This window comes from Gekko japonicus, unplaced genomic scaffold (assembly GCF_001447785.1).
Source record: "Gekko japonicus isolate JY-2015 unplaced genomic scaffold, Gekko_japonicus_V1.1 scaffold13, whole genome shotgun sequence".
Lineage (NCBI taxonomy): Eukaryota > Metazoa > Chordata > Lepidosauria > Squamata > Gekkonidae > Gekko > Gekko japonicus.
In genome coordinates this window covers 2,785,321-2,798,357 of record NW_015172553.1, presented here as the reverse complement: position 1 = coordinate 2,798,357, position 13,037 = coordinate 2,785,321, and the positions used below count along the sequence as shown (strand labels likewise).

General features: G+C 42.9%; 1 protein-coding gene across 1 annotated transcript in view; it reads right to left on the bottom strand.

Annotated features, from left to right (window-relative positions):
• Positions 1 to 370: 370 nt before the first annotated feature.
• The window catches only part of LOC107118731 (tetraspanin-15-like), a 179,672-nt gene continuing 167,005 nt past the window's right edge, over positions 371 to 13,037 (bottom strand). The window contains exon 8 of the mRNA XM_015421085.1: positions 371 to 842. Within this exon, the coding sequence (XP_015276571.1) occupies positions 612 to 842 (231 nt within the window). The 3' untranslated portion in view covers positions 371 to 611. The remainder of the gene's footprint in view (positions 843 to 13,037) is intronic.

Sequence of the window (13,037 nt, the reverse complement as noted above, 5' to 3'; positions counted from 1 at the left end):
TGGATTACAACCTGGGAGCTCCAGATTCAAGTGCTGCCTCCACCATGAGACCTACTGGCTAAGCTTGGTTCACTAACACTCTCTTTGCATAACCAGGATTGTTGTGGGATATAAGATGGAGGTGAGGGCCATGTACAACGCCCTGAGTTCCTAAGAGGAGGAATGAGATTAAAAAAAGAGCACAGCTACACAGAGTAGTGAAAGAAAAGCTGTCCTTCCCTTTCCTAGTCCTAAAATATCTTCTACATAACTGACCAGATAATATTACCAGATAACAATATACAAAACAGTATTTTTCTTTCACAAAATTCAAATTTATTTTTCAGGAAAAAAAAGACATACAAAAAATTGGGACCTCCCGGATCAGGGAAATGCTCTCTCAGGGTCCAAACTGGACCTGAATTAGTAACATCCACACACAGACATACACACTTGAAGGCTGTGTATGGTCACAAGCACCCTTTGTGATAAAGACCACACAGATACGTTATTCATGCTACATGTCATTAACTTACGTCCCTTGCGTCTCGTCCTTCACACGGTGCCATCTTTGAGTGCTCCAGGCTCCAAACCCTCTTGTGGAGGCCATTTATTCAGAGAACCCAAGAATGTCATACTTTGCTTTGGCAGATGGCATCATCAGCCACATTCTCTTCTTTGTCATGGACTGGAATGTAGCCACCTTCTCGGGGCAGGCACCAGCACCAGCCAGCGCCAGTCAGGTCCACAGCGGCAAAGTTGAAGTCACTCATGTCCAGTCGCTTGAAATCGACCGTGTCCAACCTAGAATGAATCTCATTGAGCTTCTGCCAGTAAAGCCAGGCCATCACCAACCCAATGGCCTGAAAGAAAAGGAGATATGCAAGTCTAAATTAGCACATGACTCTGCCTTCTACTGAACCAGACCATCTGTCTTGTCCACTCAGCGTGGCAGTGGCTCACCACCATTTCAGGTGGGGTCCACCTACAACCTGATCCTTTTAACTGGACATACTGGGGATTGAATCTCATTGAGCTTCTGCCAGTAAAGCCAGGCCATCACCAATCCAATGGCCTGAAAGAAAAGGAGATATGCAAATCTAAATTAGCACATGACTCTGCCTTCTACTGAACCAGACCATCTGTCTAGTATTGTCCACTCAGCTTGGCAGTGGCTCTCCACCATTTCAGGTGGGGTCTTCACCTACAACGTGATCCTTTTAACTGGACATGCTGGGGATTGAAAATTGGACCTTCTGCATGCCAAACAGATGCTCTGAAATTGAGCCATGCACCCTCTCCATGGAGGAAGAGGAAGAGGAAGAAGAAGAGTTGGATTTATACCCCACCCTACACTTGGGAGTCTCAGAGCAGTTTACAGTCTCTTTCTTTATGACTAAACATATTTTCTGTCCTGTCTTTGACTGTATAATATTGTATTCTTATGAAAAATGGTCTTTGACCACAAATAAACATTCATTCATTCATTCATTCATTCATTCATTCATTCATTCATTCATTCATTCAATCACTACACCAAACTAGCTAAACTTGGTCCACTAACACTCTCTTTGCATAACCAGGATTGTCATGGAATATATGCTGGAGATGAGGGCCATGTACATTGTCCTGAGTTCCTTAGAGGAGGAATGAGATTTTAAAAAGAGTAGAGATACACACAGTGAGAGAAAGACAGGGAGAATGCAAAATTTAACAAGGACAATGTTTTCTAAGGGCTAACCATGGTAGACAAGGAGAATGCAAAATTTAACAATGACAATGTTTTCTAAGGGCTAACCATGGTATCCCTGTCAGTAGCATTGTTGGTATAACCATCTGGTCCCAAGAGCTGCAGCTTTGAGTAAGATCAGAATGGAAGAAGGATCTACAGAGAAAGTTTATGGCCATCAACAATTCTTCTGTCACTTCTGGGTTTGCTCCCAATGATCCAGCCCCAGAAGAAGAGGGCAAACATGCATTTTGGATACCCTTGGAAAAGGACATTCTTGGGAAAGGACATTCTCAGCGCAAGTGGGTATTAGCGGCATCAGACTCAGCTTCCATACATTTCTAATGGTTTCTGTTGGAGAAATTGCTCTTTGGAGTGGCCCTGCAAATAACTGCACCAGGGAAGTTGGTGTGACTACTGTAACAATAAAAGCCAGGGGAGAAAGAGATGGTATCCAGCTCTTGTCCCAGAAATTAGAAAGAAGGCTCTCAATTTGCTGAGATTAGATCAGGAGGCTATTAACTTAGATGCCAAGAGACGTCATTCCTCTTTTTTCTGTGGCTTTCCAGCCCCCCCCTTCCCCGTTCCTGTTTTGCCAGGTTATTTTACTTTTTTTAATGGACCCACTTTTTCTGTTCTTCCTAGCTAGAAGTTAGAACAAATGTTTTACTACTTGCGGAACTGTCAGGTTGCTGTGAGGGAATTAGCCACCCCCAGAGACTCTGCCCTTGTGGCAGAGCAGTAGCTGAAACTTTATCCCATTTACTATTTAGTTGCCATCTATAAGAGCCATTTTCATACTGCCTTTATTGAGTAGGTTTCCTGGCCACTTGCATGATTTCCATCTGCCATATCTTTGGGCTGGCAACAACAGGAGTGTAACTCTGGTCATGGAAAAGTTCATATTTCATGCTCTTAGAATCAGGCAGGCACATGTTTAAAATAATAACTCTGGGCTTTAAGTACTAGTGGGACTATAGATTCTATTTGTTTTGCCAAGGTGCCTTGGGGCATTTAGGTGTTCTGATTTTGGCACAGGAACAGAACAGGTATCCAGCTCCAACCACCTGGCCAGGCCAGATCAGGTAGGTTCTCTCTTGACTTGCATCTGTGCCAATGGACTGCACGGATCCCTGACTACCGATTTTTAAACACAATGAATTTCTAACACAATTCAGGCAGGCATAGCAGCCATTTGTGAGTCTTGGCATACAGAGATACACACAATGGCATTAAAGAACCTCATGGCAAAGGAAAGAGAACAGCAGAAAGGAGCACAGGGAATGTGTGGGGCACAGAGGGAGAGTAGGACCAGAGGTGGGGGAATGAGACACAAGCATTTTTATTTATTTAATATATTTTTATGCTGTTCTTTTTCCAAAGAACTCAGGGTGGTATACATGGTATGTCATTTTATCCTCAGAACCCTGTGAACTAGGTTAGGAACAGAAAGGAAAGGACTTCTCTGAAAAGGGTGGGGGAGGGACACTTCCAGTCCACATTTCCTTGAAAGGAACTTTCTCTAAGGTCCATGATTTATTTCCTTCAAAACAGGCTTCTGCACTGTCTAAGAATTCTGTTTGTAGGAAAGGATTTTTTCCCCAAAAAAAGCTCATTTTTTTCAGGAACCACCAGTCAATAAATTATGAAGACGCTCAATTTATAATATAAAACCAGAGAAGCAATTCCAATTATAGTTCGGTTTATGACTCCGTCTTTAATGTTGTGCATTTCCCACTTCCCTGAGCGGTGAGAACTTTTCATGGCAGTGAGCGCTTAAGGGTTTTGTTTCCTTCAGATTGGAGAGAATGCAGGAGATAAATACTGCCTTCGCAATGTTTGTTTCAGCACAGCCTGCTGGAAGCAGCTGGAACCCCAAAACAGGCACTAATAAGGCCATCTTTACTAGGGAGTAAACCCCATTGAACTCAATGGGATTTATGTCTGAGTATGCATGTTTAGGATTAGAAAAGAGCAAGAGTCCAGTAGCGCCTTAAAGACTGACAAAATATGTGGCAGGGTATGAGCTTTAGTGAGTCACTGCTCACTTCTTCGGATACAGCTAGGATTTAGGATTGCACTGCAAAACTGCTAGTCCTGCTGGGGAAAATATAATACATAAAGAAGAAGAAGAAGAGATTGGATTTATACCCAGCCCTTCACTACGCAAAGGTGTCTCAGAGCGGCTTACAAACTCCTTCCCCTTCCCCTCCCCACAACAGACACCCTGTGAGGTAGGTGGGGCTGAGAGAACTCTTGACAGAAACTGCTCTTTTTCAAGAACAGCTGTGCCAGAGTTATGGCTTGCCCAAGGTCCATCCAGCCAGGTGCAAGTGGAGGAGTGGGGAATCAAACCCGGTTCTCCCAGATTAGAGCCTGCGCACTTAACCACTACACCAAACTGGCAAAGTGACAATGAGCTTCCCTTGAGAAGGTCTGCCTCAAGCAGCAGCCATATTCTGACTCATGATAGTGCTGAGGATGGCAGGAATAGGTGTCAGGAAGCCTTGCAACAATTCAGAGTTTCCTGTAAGGTTGCCAACAGGTCTGGAGAAAAAGGTCCTGTACCTTTAATAGAGATTTAAGCGGGGGGGGGGTATTTACTTCTATGCCATGAAAAGCTTCAATTGCCTATTTCCACACATTAAGCCTCTGTTAAAGGCGATAGGACATTTTTTTCCCAAACAAACCTGTTGGCAGCCCTAGTTTTTGGGATGTTGCAATAATCAGTCCAAACCATGTGGGCAGCTATTGAGATAAGTGGTGAACTGATGGGCCAGCAGCAAATATGATTTGGGATCCCAGAGACAGCAACACAGACAGCATAATCTGAAAATTGGGCCAACATCATCCCAGATTATCCCAGAAATGTTACTCATAGAATGCTACAAATACATGCCTCGCCCTCAAGTGCTACTTCATTTGTGAAGTGCGCCTATTTATAGCTTTTGATTCCACTAGATAGTTTCCTTATTAATGCTCCCAATGCAGTAATTATGAGCCATATATTATAACAGACAATGCACTCCATTCTCAAAAATAATCAGATAAAAGCTGTTAGAGCAGATACTGATGATAAATTCTAACAGTAACAACATTAATCAACACCATTCAGGGCTCCTAGGGAACAGCAGACATTTGGGTGAAATCAAGAAAATAGTTTCTTTTGCATTAACGCCTTGATCACTCAAATTACAGTTCCTGTGTACAGAAGCAAAGCAATTTGAACCAAGTTCAACAGTAGCTTGAAAATGATGGCTGAGGAGTCACATTTTGTTGTATGTGTTACTACTAGTGTTGTTTCTGATATGCATACTCTCCCCCCCTGTTATCCACTATTTATTGATTGATTACATTTTTTTTAATATATCACGTTTTTAAATCACTTCCTCTCCTGTAGATTCTTGGAGCAGTTTACAATGAACCAATAAAACATTTTACAGTAAAATACATCTAAACATTAAAATAGCACCGGCTAAAAATACATTTACAGTACAAATTCATAAGGCATCAGTAATATAAAAACTATTTATTGTGGTCAAACAGGCTGTGCAGGTTTTAGTGGTACTTCAAAAACCTGCACAGCCTGAATGATCAGTATGATCAGGATAAAGCAGACACTCTCAATGTTGGAAACAAGATGAAGTCCCGAGAGTTGAGGATTGGATCAACAAGTTATTGTTTTCGGTTGAAATGGACAAGATGACTCGAAAACTTAATAACATGGAAGCAGAAGATTTCTATAAAGACTGGAGAGATTTAAAAGATTATCTGGAAAAATATTGGGATGCAAGAGACAATTTATTTTGCTTTAATAACTATTGAATATTGACTTTTAGTATCATGAAAGAAAAGAGATATAATTGTAATAGTAGAATAATAGTTACCTAGTGAACTTGTAATGAGGAAACGGATGGAGGAGAAAAGGTTAAGCAATATACAGGAGGTCGTAGCACTGTGGGAAGCCATGTGGGGGGGGGGAAGGGAGGTGGGTAGGATGTAACGGGTATAAATGTAAAACTAATGTTGACTTTGATTGATTATATCCTGAATAAAAATTTTGTTACAAAAAAAAAAAAAGATAAAGCAGACACTGTCCACCTTGATTCTATTATACCACCTTCCAGTTTCTTAAAAGCCATTGACTATCTCCAGACTAAGGCAGTTTGTCTCTGCCAATGGCAGAAATATATAGCAACTGAGATGACGCTGGTGTCTGGCTGCCTAGCTTCATGTTTAACAGCACCGCCCAGAAAGGCTGCAATCCTGTGGACGCTTACATCAACTGTCCCTACTTTCCCAGGATAATTGCCGCTTTCTGGGCCCTATCACTGGTGAATCATGGCCCCCATTTTGCCCCAGTTGTGCCTTTCTGGCTGAACTGTAAAATTAATTTATATCCCATTGCATTTATCACCAGACAGTAAATAATGCAGAGCAGTCCATTAATCCCCCCCATCCATTCACAAAGGCAGCATCCACTAGCTATAAACTATTAACAGAGCATTTCCAGAAAGAAAAACAGAGAAGCCAACAAAAATAAAGCAGAAAATACAAGAGGACAAGGGGAGGGGGGGAATTTGTAACCAAGATTGTCCAATACATAGAACAATGCCTTCACTCATGGCCTTCAGTTCAAATACAGCAAGTTTTCCCAGACAGGCGTAACTATCCCCTTTAGGAAAAACAATTTCTTTTCTTTATGTTGGTGTATATTACAGTTGCCAACAGGCCTAGAGGAAAATGTCCTGCCCTTTTTAATAGAGGCTTCACATGATACAGGGTGGTGTTCTTTACCTCAATGACATGAAAAGCTCCAACCCGCCCATTACCACACACGGAGCCTCTATTAAAGAGACAAGACATTTTTCTCTAGGCCATCCATGAAGATAGTTTCAGAAGGTAGCTGTGTTGGTCCGCAGTAGAAGAGCTATATTTGAGTCCAGTGGGGTGTATGAGCTTTCAAGAGAAGAAGAAGATGATGAAGAGGAGGAGGAGGTTTTATACCCCACTCTTCACTACCCAAAGGAGTCTCAGAGTGGCTTGCAATCACCTTCCTTTCCCCTCCCCACAACAGACACCCTGTGAGGTAGGTTTGGCAGAGAGAGTTCTGAGAGAACTGTGACTGACCCAAGGTCACCCACCTGGCTTCATAGGGAGGAGTGGGGAACCAAACCTGGTTCTCCAGATTACAATCCGCCACTCTTAACCACTACACCAAACTGGCTCTCCAAAGCTTATACCCTGCAAATCTTGCTGGCCTCTAAGGTGCAACTGGACTCAATTCTAGCTCTTCCCAGGCCCTGGGGGCATATATGTTTGGGACCCTTTTAGGGAAGGACATGGAGATTTCCAGTACTGCAGAGTTATTCCCTTATATGGCATAACTAGATTGGATTCTGAGCATCCATGATCATGTCAAAATGTCTTTACTTGCCGAAGGAGGTCATGGTCCTGTGAAGGGGGTCCAAGAAGGAAAGAACTGGGGGGGGGGCAGAGTTCAATGTCATGTCTAAGACAAGCTATAAACTATAGCTTGTCAGGTACTGATCTGCTATGTCCCTGTCTCCCATTGCTGCCCCTCCTCAGTATTTGCATGAAAGAATCTTCATGGAAAGATTGTGATTTCTAGAATGTGACACCATGTCATCACAGCTTTCAGCATGTGTGCTGTTCTCTTAAGAGCCCAGTCCTGATGCCACGAGTCTTGGGATCAGAGCAGACAGTTACATCATGTGTCTTCTCCAAGGAACTAATTTCATAGCCTCCCCTTGCAAACTGTTGACATATTCATGCTGTGGAATGCTTAGGTGTGATTTAACCCAATTGGGTTTCTAATGGATGCCAAATGTTGTTTTGTGCCCCTAACTTGTTCTTATGGCTTGTTTTAATATTCATAATTCTTAAATTGTTGACTTTACGGTTTTGTTTTTCGTTAGCAAGTTTCCTCAAGCAGATCTCTGGAGAGGTGGCATAAACGTTTTCTAAACAAAGGGCTGCTGTGTGAGCGCACCTGAGCAGACACTTCCCAAATTAGATTGACTCAACTAGTTATTAGTATAAATGTGGAAATAACCATGTGGTTTGCCCAGTATTTATTAAAGTCAAGATTAAACCATTGCTGTAGGTTTGCATTATGGAATAATGATGCTAATGGCTTTGTTTGGTACTTATCAGTCTACTAAAGAGCCTTACAAATGGCAAATGTGAACAGGCAGATGTGGGTTTATATGAACGTTTTTAACATCCTGTCAATTAGACTACAATTCCTCTATTAACCGGAAGGGGGAAAGCACCAATCAGGCAAAGGGCTGTGCAATTAGCAGATAATCGACCTGGCAATCAGCACACTTGGGGAAATAAGCAATCAGAAATTAGACATCCAGTGAACTGTTAACTAAGAGAAGAACATTAATACTCCATCAATTGGCATCTGTGTTAACATAACATACATACACATGATGAAAAAATATTAATCAAGTTCTCTGTGGGCCATTCCTGAACCAAAAAACAGAGAAGCAATTAATGTAAAATGTAACTTCACAGTTGCCCCCTGAAACATAAATAAGCATGGATGAGGATTATCAGGATGAGGGTTCCTAGGGGGGGGGGGGGATGGCATTGTGATAGAGCCTCTGCTTGGCATGCTGAAGGCCGCAGGTTCAATCCCTGGCGTCTCCAGTTTGAAAAGACCAGGAAGCAAGTGATGTGAAAGTCCTCTGCCTGAGACCCTGGAGAGCTGCTGCCAGTTTGAGTAGACAATATGGAGCTTGGTGGACTAAGGGTCTGATTCAATATCAGGCAGCTTCATGTGTTCATGTAGTCCTGTACCCCCTTATGCAAAGCAAAATGCAGCTAGTGTTAAGAGCAGGTGTCATTCCAGCTATGCAAAACCCAGGGTGGTGTACTGCTTACAGAGAGTGATGGGCTAGGATCTGGGAGACCCAGGTCTGAATCCCTGCTTTGCCATGGAAGCTCTCTGGGTGACTCTGGACCAGTCACTCTCTCAGCCTGATCTACCCTACAGGGTTGCTGTAAGGATAAAATGTAGCAGAGAAGAACAATGTAACTCACTTTGGGTCCAAACCAGAGTTATCAATGAAGCAAATAAGCCAATAAATAAATTGGTGCATTGAATTGAAGCAGTCTGCCTGTACCTTGCTGGAGACAGAACTAACTTTTGTAGAGAGGTAAATTGACACAGGGTAGGGGCATCAGTGCCTACCATGTGTAAATATACCTCACTGCTGTCTGGGCTTAAAGCAATTAAACATATTTATTCTAAAAGAATCCAGCATATCAAACTATTCCAGATTTATAATTATCGTGTAGGTTTTCAAATACTGGTAGGAATTCAAGAGCAAATTCTGGGTCTTGGTTGCGAACGACATTGTTCAAATGTAGTGGTAAAAACTGTTGGTTCCATTCGAGTGATTCTGTAAATTTGCAGTCTGACACACAATGCAGAGTCAAATCTGGGTATTCTGAGTCCAGCTATTTTGAATGCAACATTCGCCTCTCCTTTTCTGCACTCCATGAGCTCCCGTCTCTAGTTCCAGCTCCTGCCAACCTAGCAGTTCGAAAGCAAGAAATTGCAAGTAGATAAATAGGTACCACTTCGGTGGGAAGGTAACAGCGTGCCGTGCGCCTTGGTGTTTAGTCATGCTGGCCACATGACCACAGAAACGTCTTCGGACAGCGCTGGCTCTTCGGCTTTGAAACAGAGATGAGCACTGCCCCCTAGAGTCGAATTCGACTGGCTTTCGAGCAAGGGAACCTTTACCTTTTACCTAGGGGCATCAGTGCCTACCATGTGTAAACATATCTCACTGCTGTCTGGGCTTAAATCAATTAAGCATATTTATTCTAAAAGAATCCAGCACACTATTCCAGATTTATAATTATCGTGTAGGTTTTCAAATACTGGTAGGAATTCAAGAGCAAATTCTGGGTCTTGGTTGCGAACGACATTGTTCAAATGTAGTGGTAAAAACTGTTGGTTCCATTCGAGTGATTCTGTAAATTTGCAGTCTGACACACAATGCAGAGTCAAATCTGGGTATTCTGAGTCCAGCTATTTTGAATGCAACATTCGCCTCTCCTTTTCTGCACTCCACCACCCACCTACACTTTACTTAAGAAAACCATAACAAGCTGTCAGAGATACAGATGGATTCAATAAGCTAGTCACCAAGGACATCACACTTCCAGGAGCAAAATACTTGTAATGTGAATTCCATTTTTATTGCTTCTCAAAACGAGGGAACATTTCCTCTTGCACAAAAGGAGCAATTCTTACAAGTAAAAATATAAAAAAAGATGCAGAGTGGCTCGCCTTCCTCCTCAGGTTATCGAGTATATTAAGAACTAGACCAGAGAATGAGGCAATGATTGTCCCTTTGCGACTTGCTCCAATTGCACTGTGTCCAGGTTCCGTTCTCGTGGACAATGTCAGCCTTTTTGAGATGGGCTGATTTCGCACAATACAAAATCCTTGTGGTTGCCATGAGGACTGTGTATTGCACATAATCTGGGAGTTCTGTAACTACTAGTATACATAATCTGGGAGTTCTGTAACTACTAGGCACAGAGGGGTTGCATTCTGATCACAAACGCAGTGTGCATGAATGGGCTTCAGCCCCCTCCCCACTTTCGCAAAGTGAAACAGCCTTGGGCAGCTGTGTGTTGTTCCTTTTGGATTTACTTGTAGCCTGTAGGTCTTATTACAAGGACTGGAACTATCTCAGCACTAGTCTGCCCAGACAATGTGATGAAGGGACAGGATGCCAAAGGTAAAAACGACAGCATAGGTTACAGTTTCCTTGCTTCCTTACTCGGTCCACCATATAGACTTGCACCATGACTTCCTTCCATGCTCAGAACTCAGCTCCAAGGGTGTGCAGACCAGATTTGGACTGGTGATTGCAGCACACAGGGAAAAGAGGCTTCCACCTACCCACTACTGTTTGCCCAAACTGGAATAACCCCAGGGAGTCACTGTTTGCCTCACTGGACAAGTTGACATGTGCAACGCCTACAGGTTAAGTGTAGTCCCAGTGTGACAAAAACTGGCTCCCCAGGGCCCTTCCTGATCAGAAAAACAGTGCTGAGAAAGGAAAAGATCTAGACACCTGTCCTTGCATGCCGTACACTACAAATTGGATCCTTCTAGGCCTGGGAACTGAGTTTCAACAAAGAACTCAGAGTGCCTGTTCTGTTCAGATGTGCTTGTAGTAGACCCAGGGAAGAGATGAGCAAAACATAATGTATAGCTATAGCTAGGCCCTATAGTTTCTTAGCAGGCTTGAGCTCCATCTCCTTTCCTGAGGGGATCAGTATCGATAAAGTAGGACCAATTTCCCACATCCGCTGCTCTGCGTTCACTCCTCTCTTTGCCCCGATGGTACGTGTCAATTTCCCACTCGAAGCCGCGTGGCCGCACTTTGACCCACAGCTTTGTCCGATTTCCCCCGCGGTTTCGTGATCCTGTTTTTTGAGGATTATGAAACCGAGGGAAAAATCGGGCAAAGCCGTGGGTCAAAATACGGCCACGCGGCTTTGGGTGGGAAAAGAGCAAAGAGCGGCTGTGGGAAATCGGTCTGAGTCTTTCCTGTGACCAGACCTTTCCGATGTTACTGAGACCTTTTAGAGCTTTCTGCTTTGACAAGTCCATGTGTTTTATGCCTGCTGCAAACCTCTTCTGCTGATAAGGGACAGCAGTTTATTACTCATCACATTTTTTTCTAAGCCCTGGGGGACTTAGCAGATGGTCAGCTGGGAATTTTTTCCTGCAGAAGCCCCTCTGCATTCCAGGGGAGTAGCAGGGCTTGAGTGGGAAACACCAACAGCTGATTTGAGTCTCAGAAAAATGCAGCCATCGGGGACATAAAATACAGCCCATAGTAGAGTGACTACTAAAGTGACATTATAGTACTTAGCAGTTTATGTCCTTGTTGTTGACTTTTATGCTCCTATGCTGAGGTTATTAGACTACTACCAACCAATATATTCATTATCGGCTATTATCTCCAGTTTAATCGGTTTATCTATTTAATGTGTTATTTTGATTTTTTGTACCCTGTTGATGCACATTTGTTTTCTCTTTAAATTGTTTGTAATTATATAAAATAATAATAATAATAATGTGAGATTATATAGTGATACTTCTGCCTTGATCCAACCATTTCTCATAGACCTGGGAGATCCAGAGGACCTCTCTAAGCAGAGGCATTTAAATGGCAAGGCTAACAATAGCCTCTGGCTCTTCCCCCTCGTTGTAACTATGGTTTGAAAAAATCTGGGACCAATTTATTTTAGAAAAACTGACACAAATTACTCAGAACACTAATGTTGAAACGTCAAGGTCCTACACATGATTTGTTGCAATTTGGTCAAGGGTTCTCAATTTTATGTCCCGTCCAAAGCGTCATACATTCCCTGGATACAATCTTAAACATGATTACTCATCTTACATATACTGGTAGTGTTCAGTTAAGTTGTTTCAGGATCAATTGTCACTGCTTTACTTTTTGAGTTTTAGTGCTATGGTTAATCTCTAAGAGGGTAGGCTTTTAGAGCAAAGTTAAGCTGGTAGTACTTACAATGGGTTATGTTTATTCGCAAAATTTAATGTTTTTGTTACATTCGTTTTGTAATGTTTTTTGTTTTCCCTGTTTTCATGGTTATCCCATTATGTCTTTTCTTAATAAAAATTATTATTAAAAAAAAAGAACACAAGCCATTCTTAAACATCTGGTGATGTATTCTATTAGATTCCCCTGCCCCACCTATGTATGGAATGAATGGAAGCAAGGCAGTCGCTTTACCTTGGCAGTAGGAATGTGTCCCTGCACGCGGGGCGGGACACGTTTACCCTGCTCACATGTCTGTGTGAACATGGCTCCCTTTCCAACTGGAGCTCATACCTACACTAACACAGTCCCAGTGATTTGCCTCATTGGAGCCCCTCATTCCTTGCTGACTTTGAGGGCAACACTGGCTGTAAACTAGAGCAACGGCCCACATATCAGTAATCAGTAATTAGGCCACACCCATGACAGCACAGCTCATTAGCCTATTAGGCCACACCCACGTGTTGCCAGAAGTGTGGTCATCCAGCCACACCCACCTTTTGCTTGTTTACCTTGTTTGTTGTCAAAACCCAGGGCTTTTTTTGGAGCAGGAACTCCTTTGCATGTTAGGCCACACACCCCTAATGTAGCCAATCCTAATGCGTTCCTGCTGTTGGGTGTGGCCTATTATGCTAATGAGTTCCTGCTGGGTGTGGCCAACTTGGGAGCCAGCCGGAACTCCGTTCCTGTGCATTCCT